General features: G+C 58.6%; 1 protein-coding gene across 4 annotated transcripts in view; it reads left to right on the top strand.

Moving 5' to 3' along the window:
- Nucleotides 1-14,366, top strand: part of SRC (SRC proto-oncogene, non-receptor tyrosine kinase) — a 28,498-nt gene that overhangs the window by 2,986 nt on the left and 11,146 nt on the right. Inside the window, exons 1-5 of one of the 4 annotated variants that reach the window (XM_062642303.1) lie at nucleotides 7,303-7,409; nucleotides 9,639-9,714; nucleotides 13,362-13,611; nucleotides 13,787-13,886; nucleotides 14,338-14,355. In XM_062642303.1, the coding sequence (XP_062498287.1) occupies nucleotides 13,371-13,611; nucleotides 13,787-13,886; nucleotides 14,338-14,355 (359 nt within the window). In that variant the 5' untranslated portion in view covers nucleotides 7,303-7,409; nucleotides 9,639-9,714; nucleotides 13,362-13,370. Of the gene's footprint in view, nucleotides 1-7,302; nucleotides 7,410-9,638; nucleotides 9,715-13,361; nucleotides 13,612-13,786; nucleotides 13,887-14,337; nucleotides 14,356-14,366 lie in introns of those variants that run through there. The other 3 variants (XM_062642302.1, XM_062642305.1, XM_062642304.1) reach the window with 3 other exon arrangements.

The following is a 14,366-nucleotide window of genomic DNA, read 5'->3' as shown; positions in this document are numbered from 1 at the left end:
CAAGCTCCTGGCATCGCTGGGGGAAACTGGAAAGCCTAATCTGAAGCGCTATTGTTTCCTGTACTGTCTATTCTGCAGCTCGGTTTCCAACTTGTTCCTTTATCTCACGGAACAATTTCCCATGTGAGCTCACTTCCGCAGCGCTCCACGTCTCGCCCTGGAGACACGTCCAGCCTCCATGCCCATAGACCAACATCCCTGTGCTGCTCCGTGTGGGAGACATCCCTTTAACGTGGTGCCTGGAGAGCAGCTCGGACCCTTGCATGGGAATAAGCATCCCTGCATGGAAATAAGCATCCCTGCATAGAAGTAACCATCCCTGCATGGCTGTTCCCGGGACAGGAGCATGGATCCAGTCCAAATTCCTCTTTTCAACTGCCTGTAGCTGCGGATGGTGAGGACAAACTCCCCTGGGGAGCAAAAAAATGTGCAGTGTGTCAGGCAGGGCTCACAGAAACAGCCATGCCTTTGGTCCTTCGTCTTTTTAATGGGCAGAAGCTGTGAGCTAGGCCAGTATAGAGCGTGCTTAGGGGGGGAAAAAATAGTACCATGAATTGTCTGACCCAGGCCCCCGACTTGGCCCCGTGTTGGCACAGGCGACTTGGGCGCTGGCTGCAGCCGAGCTGGTGCTGCTCTGCACATGCCTCTGCACACACGTGCTTTGAAAATAGAGCCCTGAAACAGATTTCAGGAACAAATGTGGTTTGAACCTGGGCCAGGAGCCAGGACCTGCAAATCTGCGTCTTGCACTGACTTCCCTTCGGGCTATGGATCTGGCTGCGGAGCAGGGAGGTGTTGGGGAGGGCTGGGGTCTGGCAGGGCTAGCGGGGGGGGGCTTACAGTTGATGTTAGTTTAGACCTTAAAGAAATCTGCCCAAGCCCTTGGCTCCAGGGGGTGTCAGTGGACGTGCAGCATCTGATGTCCCCATAGCCTGGTGTGCGGGATCATCTGGAGGAATTTGGGGAACAGAACTGGGCTTTTAAGGCAAAAATACAAGGAATGGGGGGGGGTGTGTAGCGAGCCTGCCCTCGCCTTGCAGCGGGGAATGTATCCAAGCAGATGTTGGCCCCAGTGCCAGGAGGGCACCGCAGTGGCTGTGGGTCTGCAGTGGGTCAGTGCCTCTGCCACCCATGACAGGGGGACACTTGTGACTCGGCTGTGCTGTGCTTCCTTCCCCGTAATGCAAGTGTTGAAGCCGGCTCCGAGTTTCCCGGTCCCATGCCATGGTTGACCTGCTGTGGTCTCACTCCCGTGACCGTGAGGTTTCGACTGGCCCTGAGCCTGCTGTGTTAGGGCTGGATGGAGGAAAACGTGACCGTGTGCTGCAGGATAGCTTCCCCCCAGCGTGGCTGCTCCCAGCCTTCCCGATGGTGTTTGGCGTTCTCAGCCACCGAAAACCTGGGCAATGATGGTGAAAGCTCACTGCTGCGTTGCTCTCTCCAGCATGGGTGAGGTTGACAAGTCCAGGCTCTCCTGAGCCATGTGCCCCCTTTCCCCTGCCGTGCCCCAGTTTGGGGGCAGTGTGATGGTGCTAAATCAATCCTAAAAATGTCCCACCTCGGGGCATCCTTTAGCAGGATGCTGGGGTTGGAGGTGCAGCACCGGCTCTGGGTTTCGCTTGCTTCCCCACCTTGTAAGGAGCATTGCGTGCCTCAGTTTCCCCAGGGAACGCCTGGGAAGCTGGTGTCCCTGAAGCTCTACACCGAGGCTTCCCCTTGTCCCACCAGCCCCAGCTGCACTGCCCTACATTGTGCACGCACCATGGGCAGAGCTCTTTAGGCAGGGCAAATGCAATCCGACCTCCACGAAGTGCCACCGCCTTCTCACCTGCTTGGCTGTAGCCTCTTGGGTGGTGTTTTCAAGGGCTTCCTCCTCAGAGGAGCACTGACTTCTCCAGCCCTTGCAGCTCGGTGGTGCTGCCGGGTGGCAGCATTGGGGTCAGGCTGTGCCGAGCGCTCTGGATGCTCCCAGGAGGAAGCGTGAGCTTGGTGACTTCTGCAAAATAAACCACCATGAAAAGGCTGTTGGGATTGTTCCCTGCTCAGCTGGGCCCTTTCCTTCCCCTCCCGTCAGGGGAGCGTTGCAGGGAAGGGGTCGGGAAGGCCTCCGTGTGGTTGAGGGGAAGCTGCCAGTGAGCCCCGTGCTGCACCGGGCAGGGAGGGTGCCATGGGACAGGGAAAGGTGCACGTGTAGCTGCAGAAGTCACTGCCAGCAGGATGAGTTTCATGCTCCATCATCACGGACGGTTGAGTTTGGAAGTGTGTGGGGTGGAAAGAGTGCAGGGGCAGGGCAGGGAGACATGGGGGCAGCTGCCAGGAGCTGCCTGCCAACCCCTCCTGCGTGCACAGCCAGGTGTGGATGCGCACATCTGTTTGTGTACGTGCACTGATCTGTGCCATTCTTAGTGCTTGGGGATGGGGATAGCTCTGGTGCTGTGGTCTGGGTGGGCTTTGTTGAAGCCGCCTGAGCCACAAGTGATGCAAAGCAGCGGAGATGCCCTTCATCCCTTTGTTCTTTCATCCCTTCATCCCTTTGTCCCTTCATCCCATCCCTGCAGGCTCTGCCCGAGGGTGGGGAGGGGGCAGCTCCAGCTCGGCATGGTTGTTCTGGGTAGCAAGAGCAGCACGAGAGATGCCGTGGGAGAGAGAGTGCAAGATCCATGTGCAGCTCATCCCATGCCACTGCCGGGCGTCTGCAGCCCAGGGCTGGTCCCATCCATCTCACCCATAGCTGGTGTCTGCTCCCCACAGTGCAGGACCTGGAGGGGTGTGTGGAGCCGGGCTCTCCCCTCCAGGAGGGGCAGGGATAAAAGGCACCAGCTCAGCGTTTTCCTTTGTTTTTCATCTGCTCGGGCTGTTTATCACAAGCACTGTCTGGGGCTGCACCTCCCACCCGGCTCCTCTCCCGATGGAGCCGCTGAGCATCCCACTCACCCCAGGAGTGATGGGGTGAATCTGGAGCAGCTTTTTGGGTATGGAAATGCTGATCTCCTCCGTTTGCCCCCCAAGACCCCCCCCCGCTTGCTTGCTCTGACGCATCCTGAGTGAGTTGCTTTGTTTTGGTGGTGCAGATGGGAGTGGCACGTATGGGGACCAGCATCTCTTGGGGCTCTGTGGAGTCCAGGCATTCCGGGCATGCCTTAACGTGGGGTCTGGTGATGCTGAGACCAGAGCCGCGGTCCTGGGCTGTGCCCACTGCAGCAGGAGCTGCTCCAGGTCTCACCATGGCTGCGGAGGTGCATTGCTGGAGGCTGATCCTGATCACCCAGCCTTGACCCACAGCTACCCACTGTCCCCATAGCATGTGTGACTTCGGGCTGGTGGCCCCGCCGTTCTCTGGAGCACGTGGCTTGTGTCAGGCAGGTGCCCCAGAGTAGCCAAGGAAAACAGGCCAATAATTGGCATAAATTTGCTGCGTGGGATCCTGCTTATTTGACACTGTTCAGGGGTCTGCAAAATGGGAAGTGTTGGAAAGCGGTGATGGAGGATCCTCGGCTTCTGCTTGGGTTCTCCTTCAGACCCTCCCGTTGCAGTGAACCCCGGCACGTGTCCTGCTAAGTTCCTGTGGCTCCCAGCCAGGAGCGGGGCGATGCCCAGCGCCATGCTCAGGGTTTGTGTTGAGGGTGCCAATACCACCCCTGCATTGTCCCTTTTTTTACCAGCGAGTGTTTCAGTTCCCGTTCCACATCAGGAGGGTTGATGGGAGGTTCCCAGCCACGGGGGTCCAGCAGGACCCCTTTGTAGGGCTGGTGTGGCTGCGGCTCCATCCCGGGGGGCCGGGGGAGCTCCTCTCCTGGCTGGACTGGATGGGCTGGTTTCTCTGAAGGTGGAAATGTTTCAGCAGTGACGCCAGCGTGGCCACGGGAGGTTGGAACTTGCTCAGATCCGGAGCTTTTCTGCCTCCTGCCTGTTCCTTGCCCCCTTCCTCCCCCTGCCCTGCGGATTTGCACCTTGCCTGCACTGCCATCCTCACCCCGGGGGTGAAATTGCTGCGGTGCTGTTGGGTGCGGTGGCAGTGGTGTTTTGGCTGGATCTGAGCCACCCATGAGTCCCATCAGCCCGCCACTGCCCCTTCCCCAGGAGCTGGGTGCTGCGCTGTGCCCATCCCCAGAGAGCACCTTGAGCAGATGTCCCCTTCCAGAAAGCAGAAGCAAACTCCATTTCCTGAAGCCACAGGAGCTGCTGCAGAAATGGGAACAGAAATCCTCCTCCCTCCTCCTTCCTCCTCCTCCTCAGGCCAGCTTGTGTCACTGCATCCCTGTCACCCCTTCCAGCAGGGCTGGTCCCTCTTCACCTGGAGGAGGATGGGAACAGTGTTTATGTGATGGGGCTGGGGGAACCTGTAGGATTAGATGGTGGGCAGTGGGAGCTCATGGTGGGGCTTGTGTTAAAAAGGCACATTTTGAGGGGTTCTGAACCCCCAGTGCTGAGCTAGAGGCTGTTCTGGGCAAGCATCGCCCCATGGCTCCTGGTGGGCAGGAGCTCCAGCATCTGCTGCTGGCCTGGCTTGATGCTGGTGCTTCCCTACTCAGCGTTGATGCTTCCCGGCCCCGCAGGCACTCCTGCCCTTGGAAGCATTTCCTTTCGTTTCCTTCTGGACTTGGCAGGAGGAGAGCAGTGCCCTCATCACCTGTCTGGGAGAAGCCGGCTTCAGGTTAACCCAGGCCAAAGGCTTTGTGTGCCTTTGGAAAGCGCTTGCTGGAGCTGGTTGGGCAATTCCTGGCTTTGGCTGGTGTCCTGGTGGGAATGCTGGAAGTGCAGGCTGAGTCAGGCTGGGAGGCACTTGCAGGCATCCCTGCTCTGACCCGGAGCAGCACCAGCGAGGTCAGGCTGACCAGCACCTGGACAGCTTTGAGATCCCACCAGCTCTCCAGCCCTGGTCCTGTGCTGGACCACCCTCCTGGTGAGAGAGCTTTTATTTCCCCATCTCTAACTGGCAGGATGCCCTTGCAGTGCAGAAAGGGATGGAGGATGCACGCTGGCTGGGAAGCGAGGTGCTTCCCTTTCCTCCCTGTGTGCAAGCAGCACACTCAGGCTGGGCTTGCAGGACCTGTGTGTTTGTTCTCTGCCTGCCCCAAAGCTCCTGCATGGATAACAGGGGACAGTGGGGGCTCCAGGACCCTTCGCTTTTATTTCCTCCCTGACCCCAAACACTTTCTATCTGAACATGGGGGTCTCTGTTGGATCCAGGCTCAGGGCTGGCAGAGCTGTGGGAACCCTGATTTTTGGGGTGGCTTTGTTGCTGCACAGGGGTGGGAAGGGGCGATGGGGCTGCCCACTGCTCCCTATGCAGTAAGGTAAGCCCCACAGCACAGCTCTGCGTGCAATGCCAGGGCTGCGGGTGAGCCTTGTGGTGGCTCAGCCCAGGCTGCCTGCGTCCACAGGCCAGGAGATTGAAGCTGTAGCCCTGTTGGTCCCCAGGTGCTGCAGCACAGCGATGGGGATGTGACAGGGCAATGGCCACCTTCCCTCCTCCCATCCCCTGGGGGAGAAAACAGCTTGGTTTGTGTTTGGTGGTTCCCAGTTTGTTGGCCAGATGAACATCCAGAACCTGCTCTTGTGCTTCTCGGGGGTTTGATTTGGTCTCTTAAGCTCCCTGTTTTGACGTGTCTTTTCAGAGGCATTTTGCATCGCTCCTGACCGTGACTCTCCCCCGTGCTTAAGGGGGTGAATTTGGATGGTTGACTTAATTATACTTTCCCCTCTCGTGACCCAATGGCCCCAGCTACTTGGGCTGTGGAGCTTTAATTAAGCTGGTTTTAAATTTAACGGGAGTTGACAGGGTCAGTGGGAGGGGCTGGGACTTACATGTGTGGGGAGAGTCACTGGGCCCCATGCAGCAGCCGTGCTGCCGTCCTCCACCAGCAATTCCTTTCCTCTGGGAGAGTTTTCCATGAGCTGGGATGCCTTAACCCAGGTGCCTTTGACATGCAGTCATTGGGCAGAGTGGGGGCACCTGCCTGCAGCTTTCCCAGTTCCTGAATTGAAGCTGAGAGATGAATTGAGCATCTCTGCATCTCTCCTTCTGTTTTAAGAGTCAGGTGAGAAATGAGTGTCCCTGTGGAGGAAGAGGGCTGGAGGCACGATCCAGGCGTGCCCTTGCTGTGGCAGCTGGGCAGGGAGAGGATCTGCAGTGTCAAACCCTGGTTTATGGGGCTGGGGGAGCAGCTCCCCCTTCCCCACCAGCACCTGGGACTCAGGTGGCGCAGTGGTGCCCCACTGCAGTGGGGCTGGTAGAGATGTGCTTCTGTGTTTCCCTTCAAGAAAAGCCCAAGAGCATGGGACAGGAATTGCTTTTTCCATGGGGGACACAGTGACCTGCTGTATTCGTGTGGCTGAGCCGGTGCCCCGGCCGTGATGTTTGCCATGGGAAAAGGCAAGACTTCAGTAGCATTTTCTGGGACCAAGGGTGAAGCCGCTGCATGAGCGTGTCTGGGGCTGTATCTCCTACCAAAATGTGGGGAGGGAGCAGGGGGTGATGTGAGGATGGGGACAGGATGGTGTTGGCTGTTCCGGGACCACCTCACTGTGGTTATGGTGGCAATCCACCACCCCTGGCGTGGTGCTGACCTGCTGTCTGGGTGCGGGGGCATCACTGCCACCTTGTGCTGCCTGTGCTGGGGGACACAGGGGACAGCGAAGTGCCTTTTGGCGCTCGGCTGCCTGCTTCTAGCCCCACATCTCTGCTGTTAAAGGCACACCTTGTAGATGGCTTCTGTTTGTCCTGCATGGATGTGCCCTGGCTGGACACGGCTCCTGCTGGGAGGGGGTAGGTTGTGTGCACAGGGACATGGAGTGTGTCAGGGTAGGATGGGGATTGCCGCTCTCTGCTCCTTCCCATCGCCAGTGCCTGTGGGCTGGGTGCTGCGAGGCTGCTTTGTCTCGCTGCCATCCTGCATGCTTCATTTTTCAGTCTGGTGCGAGACAGTTCATGTTATTAATCTCGCTGGGCCTTTGCAAGCCTCGGCTCCCACCAGCAGCTGGTGAACACTGGTGCCCCCAGCCCCTCACTCACCTCTCCCCCAGCACCCCTGCTCGGCACCCACCGGTTTCTTTGCAGCCCCAAGGACGGAGCCTGTTTTACCGGAGACATCTCCCTCCCCAAGGCTCCGTGTCTGGTGTTGGGCCCCAGCCTGCCGCAGCCTTTCCCAAGGTTTCTGCTCCTGTCTCGCAGAAGCCGCACTGCTGTGTTGTGTCTGCTCCCAATCAGTGTCTTTTGTTAGTGTCTTTGAAAAGAAGATAAGATCGCTTCCTCCTCCGCCGCCAGCCCCGCTATCAGCCTGGCGTTACCATGGCCAGTATCCTGGAGCGATCCGATCCAGGCGCAGTGGGGAGCAGCCAGAGCAGGGCTTGCTGGAGAGCATTCGGTTCCCCTCGCTGTGCCTTTGCGAGAGCATCTCTGTGGGGAGGTAGGGCAGAGGATCGACCCTTTTCCTGCATCCCTACTTGCAGTTAATGGGGGGGGTACAAGCTTTGGGGACACGGGTGCCGGAGGAGCGGGGATGCTGGGCAGGTCAGCGCCTGGCGGGGATGCCGCTGTCTCGTGTGCCGTGGTCTGATCAGAGCTGAGTTGTGCAGCCAAGTGAGCTTCATTTTTAATTGCTTTGGAGACGGGAGGGCGGTGGTGGCCTCTCAGTGCAGCTCTCTGCTTGCTGCAGTCTCTGCCCTGGGCTCAGCCCCTGGCACCCCACCCTCTGGCTGCAGCTCATCCCATGGGAATGGGGGGCCTGGAAGGCTCTGGGTGCAAAAGGCAGCAGCAGAGGTGGGGATGGCAGGGCTGGCAGGCTGCTCTGCCACTTTCAGCCACTAAATACCGTGTCTGCACTTGCATCCCTCATGCTCCCATTCAGCGCCAAGTGCATCCATCCACCCTGCAGTCATGCTGGGACCTGTCCCTTTCCCTTCGGAGGACCTTGCACCCACCACCCCAATATGTGGCACATTTGGGTTTGCCTGGTGGCTTTTTTTTGGTCCTCTTTTATCTAAACATGGGCTTGGGAGCCCAGTGGCACAGCGGCCAGGGGTGACAGGGACACGGGCACCACGTGTGTACGCAGCACAGCCTTATTTGTATGTGCTGCAGCCCAGAGTTGAGACTGCAGCTTCCCCCCCACCTCCCACCCTGCTGTGCAATTATTGCCACTGAATATTAGTCAAGTACAGATTACAAACCATACAAAGTCTTACAGAGCTGTCAATCAGCTGCTGCTCATTATCCTAATCAAATGCACCAAAAATAGTGACAAAACTTATTAGCAGGGGGCAGGGGGAGCGCATCAAAATAAACCTGTGGTGTGGCACATCCTCTGTGTGACAGCCACTACCCCAAGCACCCACCCAGCGAGAGCGATGAGGGGGCTGCCTGGCATGGTGCTGACCCCACGGAGGTTTGCTTGGTGGTTTCCACCATCACTCCACAGTGTTTGCAGCATTATAACAGTGTGCTGTGGGGCTGTGTGCTGTGCTCTGGGTAATGCACAGGCTGAGCAGGTTGGGCTGGGGCAGAGAAGGCAGTGATGGCAGCTGTCGGTGCTGGGGGGGGGCAGCAGCTCCTCCTTTGGTGCTGTCTCTGTATGAGCCTTCCCCTTGCTATGCCTTCAAGGTTGATGGCCCTCTTGTGTGAAGGCAGGAGGCTGCTGCTGCTCTTGCTTCCAGGCTTGCTCCCAGCACGGTTAGATGGCAGGGCAGCAAAAACCTGCCTGCCCTGTCCCCATCCGTCTGGGATGTTCCTCCTGGGTGAGATGTGAAACCTGGGCTCCAGCCAGGACAGGAGCCTGTGGGATGCTGCTCTGGGATATGAAGCTGGGGGTGCCACAGGGGCTGGATCCCCTTGTGCCAGGCAGACTGAAGTCTCTGTCCAGCACTGGGTTTTGCAGAGCTGGCTGGAGAGATCTTGCTGTTGGTAGAATAGCAGGGAGAAGGGCAGTTCCTGCAGGATCTGGGGGCTGGGAGGGGATGGCAGAGCCAGATGAGTGACTACCCTGGCACATCCCTGCTTTGCTTTCTACCTGAATCTCTGCCCCAAGCCACTGCTGCTGCGGAGTGTCCCCACATTATGCACTTTTGTGGCACAAAACTGTCCTTTTTGACAAAATTGGTTCAAACGTGCTTTTCTGGCTGAGTCAGGGCTTGAGCTGCATGGTTCCTGCTGTAGCATCTGTGTGTGTTCTTGGCGATGGAGAAGGTGACTCTCATCCCTGGGGACAAGGTCCCCAGTTGGTGACCGACCCTCTCTGCCACCGGTCCCGGCTGTCCGGAGAGCCAGGACTGGGAATGCTGGTGTGTCCAGGGGAACCGGCTTCGCTTCGCCCCCCGAAAACCCCTGGGTGGGCCAGGAGTGCCTTGCGCTCCCCTCTCACCCCAGGGCATCACTCGGGGCGGCTCCATCCGCCTCCTCTCCCATCCGCGGGTGGGTTTGATGAAGTGGAGCAGAGAATTGTCCCCTCTTCACACATGAGAGATCAGAGCGCGCTGGTGGAGCTGCCGGCCCCGCGCTGGAGGGACGGAGGAGGAGGAGGAGGAGGAGGAGGAAGGCAGCGGGAGCCCTGGGCGCCAGACCGTGGCGCGGGGGGGAGAGGGCGGCGGGCGCTGCGGGTGCTGCGGGCGCTGACGGCGCTGACGTCCCCTCTGTCTCGCAGGCTGCAGCGGGAGCTGAGCTGACTTTGCCGGCGGCCCCTCCCCACCCCGCGGCGAGGCTGTAGCCGGGAAGCGCTGGTAAGACACCTCCGACGGCCCGGGAAGGGGGGGACCGGGCTGCTTTGCCGAGTGAGCCCACCTAGGACAAGGGAAACCCTCCCCACCCTCTGCGGGGGGCTCCGGTCTGGGGTGCCCTGCAGCAGTCCCTTCGGGTGCTGGGTGGCGCAACCCTCCCTTCGTCCTTCCCATCCCTCGGAGCTCCCCCCGGCGTGGGGGACAGAGCTGAGGCCTCACAACTCAGCACCGCGGTGGTTTGTGCTTTGCCGCTGGCGCTGACCCCCGGAGCGGAAGGCAGGGGAGTTCCTGCAGGCTGCGACGTGCCCGGAGTGCTAATCCCCGCCGCAGGAACGCTGCTCCCTCCGCCGCCTCGCATCAGTCAGAGGCGAGCACCGGGAATGCTGGCTGAGCTCCAGCCTGTCTCCACACAAGCCTTGCGAGGGGAAGCCCTGCTGAAAGCCGAGGCAGCGGCCGGAATGGGAGCGATGCTGAGGCCCCCGTCCCAGCACTGTTGGCTGTGAAAAGCACTGGGGCAGGGAAATACCCCACCAGGCATCGGCTGGGCTGCCCTGGCTCTGGTGCAGGCGGCTCTGAGCGTGCCTGCAGCCTGTTACACGTACAAATACCCTACATTAGACGTAAATACAGTGGAGCCGCTGGTGGTCGGTATCTTTTGCAGTCCCACAGCTCCTAGCGATGCTGCTGGGGTGTGATGGGAGCTGCCACACCAGGCAATGGGTTCGTTCACTTCCTTCTCTGCCCCTTGGCTCTGGGGGTCTCATTGCCAGCTCTGCTGAAGGCAGAGGGGTCTCTCCCTGGTGCACCCCCCCCCCCGGGGATCTGACTGCAGAGCACATTCCTGCTGTCTTTGATAACTCCTCTGCCAGACTCTTGCACAATCCCTGAGTCCTCCAGGACGAATTTGCACCCTTTCCTTGCCGGCTGCCAGCGCAGCGATGTGGGGGCTGCAGGGGCTTTCTGGGACCCCCACTCTTCCCTGGGTGAAGGCTGGGAATGTTCTCCCCGGGGAAGCCGCAGGGCTAAAGCTACATGGTCACACTGGCTGAGTTCCCTGGGACTCGGAGAGGGGACAGTACGAGGCTGCCAGTGCCACTGGGCACGTTGTGGGGTTGCCAGCCTACATTGTGCAGTAGCCATACTGAAGCAAGTGCATGCAGGTGTTTAGGAGCAGGAGAGCTCAGAGCAGGGATCGCTGCTGTGTAGCCTCTTCCCCAGAGGCTTGTGCCTCCTCCTCATCTCCCATCTTAGCCTCCTGCAGCCAAAGCCCCAAGGGCTGGATTTGGTGACCATCATGGACCCAGCAAAGCCCTTGCAAAGGGTGATCAGCACCCAGGCACAAGCTGGGAGCTTGTGTTGTGTATGGAGATCTCTCCCTCCCCAAAGCCACTGTGCAAGGAGGAATGAACTCACTGGCTGTGATTCCCTGATCAGGACATGCCTGAAGGATGCATGTTCTATGCCTGCAGGCTAATGGGTGTGTAGGGAGGACCCCCCCTTGCTTTGGGGACATTGGGGAAGTGCCTGGGGGATCCACTCTCCCTTTCCTGTGCTCTGCTCCCGGCTAATCTCTTATAATGACTATTTTATACTCTTGATTTGTCTCATGATGCTGGTAAATCAGTTGCTGGCCTAGGCTGGCAGCCCCGCGGGCTGCACTCAGGGGATGCTCGTGGCCCCACAGTGCTGCTAAATCCGCTGCCCGGGCTGGGTGTTTTCCTGCCTGGGGAAGTGCTGCTTCCAGGGGAAACTCTGAGCAGCTCTGCCCTTTGCTCACGGTCGCGTGGGCAGTCACAAGCTGCACGGTCACAGCCGAGCCGTGTCCCTCTTTCCTCCCTGTGCATCCCGGGAGCACCAGCAGGTACCGGAGCCCAGGGTGGAGGTGAGCAAAGGGATGGGGAGGATCCCATGGTGAGATCGCTTTCCTTACCAATGGGGGCTTTTTCTCCTTGTTTCTGAGGTCCTGCTTTCCTCCTGCAGTTCTGCTTTAGCATCTTCTGCACCAGGCTTTTAAAAGCGTGTTTATTTATGGGATGGACTCTTCCTCTTTGCCACAGGATCTGTCTCTGGATTGCCAGCAGTGACGATTTGCAAGCATAAAGCTTATGATTGACCTTCCCTTTGCTCTGAGGTCCCCAGAGCCCAGCACAGATATGCGTGGGCCATGTCCCATGGCAGATAGAGGCATTGGTCCCTCCCTCCTTGTTGCCTGCGTGCATAAGAGGAAGAACGGCTCCGCTCCCTGTTGGAGTGTCTGCTGTAGCCATACCCAGCCCCAAAAATCACTTTGTTCTGATTCCCAAACCCTGGCAAGGTCTGATCCCAACTACCAGCGTGGTTGCAGGTGAAGCAAACCTGGGTGGGAGTGGGACAGGGAATGCTGCTGGCCCCCTGTGCAATTTGGGAGCTGGAAAATAGCACATGGAAGTTGGGTTCTTTGGGATATATTGCCAGGCAAAGCCCTCACCATGGGGAGGGGAGCTGGGAGGGGAGCAGACCTTGTGCCTGGCACCCCTAAGCTTCCCCATGGCAGGAACTGGAGGGCTTTACCCCACCGCTGCTGGGGCTGTGGAGGCTGCTGGAGCTGCCCCGTGGCCCCGGCCCCACTCATGGGGGCTCAGCCCAAGCCTCTGTCAAAAGCTGGCTTAGAAAAGCCATCTGTTGGGTGAGGCTGAGCCCTTGGCAAAGCCTCACGGGTGGCTGCATCCAGGTCTGCACCCCGCGGGCAGCGGCTGCCTCCTCCATTCCTTCTCTGCTTGTTTGTTCTTATCGAAGATATTTTCCTCCTTGGTTGTCTCCACCTCCCTTTTCCCTCCTGCCATGCGTGATGTAGCGTAAATATTTCCTTCCATAGCTTCAGGACACTGCTGGGTATCCTGCTATCTTTGGAGACTGCAAATAATTCCCTTCCTTCATTTATATCGTTACCTTGAAGGTATTTATAGAGCATGATCTTGAGTGGAAAAGAAGGCATGTCTATATATAAAGACAAGATCCCAGCTGCTAACTGCCTGAAACTGCTCCTGATTTCAACTTTTATCTTTATGTATTTTATTTGCTTTGCGGTTTGGACTTCACAGGGCCATCCTCAGCATTTAAATCCCCATCCTGAGCAAGCAGAGTGATGCAGCTATGGGTTCTCCAAATATCTGCAAGTTGGAGTTATCCAAACTCATGAATATTTGCCCAGGTTTTGTCTTCTCCTGTCCGTGCCCTGGTACAAGTCCTTGTGTAGGAGGAAGGGTGGCTGTATGGGATGCTGAGTTGCATCCCATGGCGGTGCCTGGCCCTGGAGCAACCATGCTCCCAAGCACCAGTCCATGCTCCACACTCAGCATCCTCCCTCCCTACTCCCACAGCTAAGCATGCTTCCCTCTCCGCTCCCTGTGTTTTCCTGGCTGCTGTGGCCATGCAGGAGGTGGCTTGGTGTTAATGAGGAGCGACGCTATCCCAGGGCAAGGGCAGGATGGCCAGACTGCCTGGCAGCTGGTGCTTGAACAGACTCCAGAGGTCGTTTTGTTTCCTAGTGGGCAAGTGTCTGTCACACAAGTCCTGGGAAGCAACTTCTTAGTAATAATAATGATAATAATAACAATAATAATAATAATAATAACAATAATAATAGTCTTCTGTGTGTCTGTCTCCTCCAGCCTGGGACCATGGGGAGCAGCAAGAGCAAGCCCAAAGACCCCAGCCAGCGCCGGCGCAGCCTGGAGCCCACCGACAACACCCACCATGGGGGCTACCCAGCTTCACAGACCCCCAGCAAGGCGGCTGCTCCCGATGCCCATCGCACCCCCAGCCGCTCCTTCGGGACCATGGCTGCCGAGTCCAAGCTCTTTGGAGGTTTCAACACCTCCGACACGGTCACGTCGCCGCAGCGTGCCGGGGCGCTGGCGGGTTGGTGTGGGCTGGGCACGGTGTTGGGGGGGCTCGGTTGGGTCTTTGTGGGTTTGGTTCCAGGTTCTTCTCGTGATGATGGGGTCTCCTGCTTTAGGGCAGGAGGGGGAGCAGGTCTGTGTCTTACTGGCTGGTGGGAGAGGAGGGTCCGGTGACTGAGTGCTCTGTGTCGCAGGTGGAGTCACCACCTTCGTGGCCCTCTACGACTACGAGTCCCGGACCGAAACGGATTTGTCCTTCAAGAAGGGAGAGCGCCTGCAGATCGTCAACAACACGTGAGTGTCCCTGTCCCTGCAGCCGAGCCCGCGTGGATGAGCTGCCACCGTCCTCCCTCCTGCGGAGCCCCGAGCCTGGCCCCAGCCCTCCCCAGAGATGGGTGCTCAAAGAGGGATATGCCAAAACTCGCACGGCCGCAGTGACTTGGCCGAGGACACCGGTGCTGGAGGCAATCGTTCACCTGCTCCCACGTCCTCCCAGCCCTGCTGCTGGTCACTGTTGCCTTGCAGCCTTGTCACCAAGCCACCTCCTCTGCTTGCTGGCCAGTCCGTGCCTTCCAATGCAGAGCCGTGTCCCCATGGGTCCCCTGTCCCCAGCAGCACTCAGCTCCCTCTCCTTTGCTTGGACACTCTCAGCTTTGTGGGTGCCTTCCCCTGTGCTTGCACGGTGTCTCTGATCTCAGCCTCTCTCTTGACTCTTTTCTCTCCTCTGTGCCATGCTGTCGTTTAGGAGAAAAGTGGATGTCAGGTGTGTATTGC

This window comes from Pezoporus occidentalis, unplaced genomic scaffold (assembly GCF_034315485.1).
Source record: "Pezoporus occidentalis ecotype Australia unplaced genomic scaffold, CSIRO_AGI_Poc_V1 ctg70, whole genome shotgun sequence".
NCBI lineage: Eukaryota > Metazoa > Chordata > Aves > Psittaciformes > Psittacidae > Pezoporus > Pezoporus occidentalis.
Note: the sequence above shows the minus strand (reverse complement) of the source record. Positions and strands in the feature narration are given on the sequence as shown.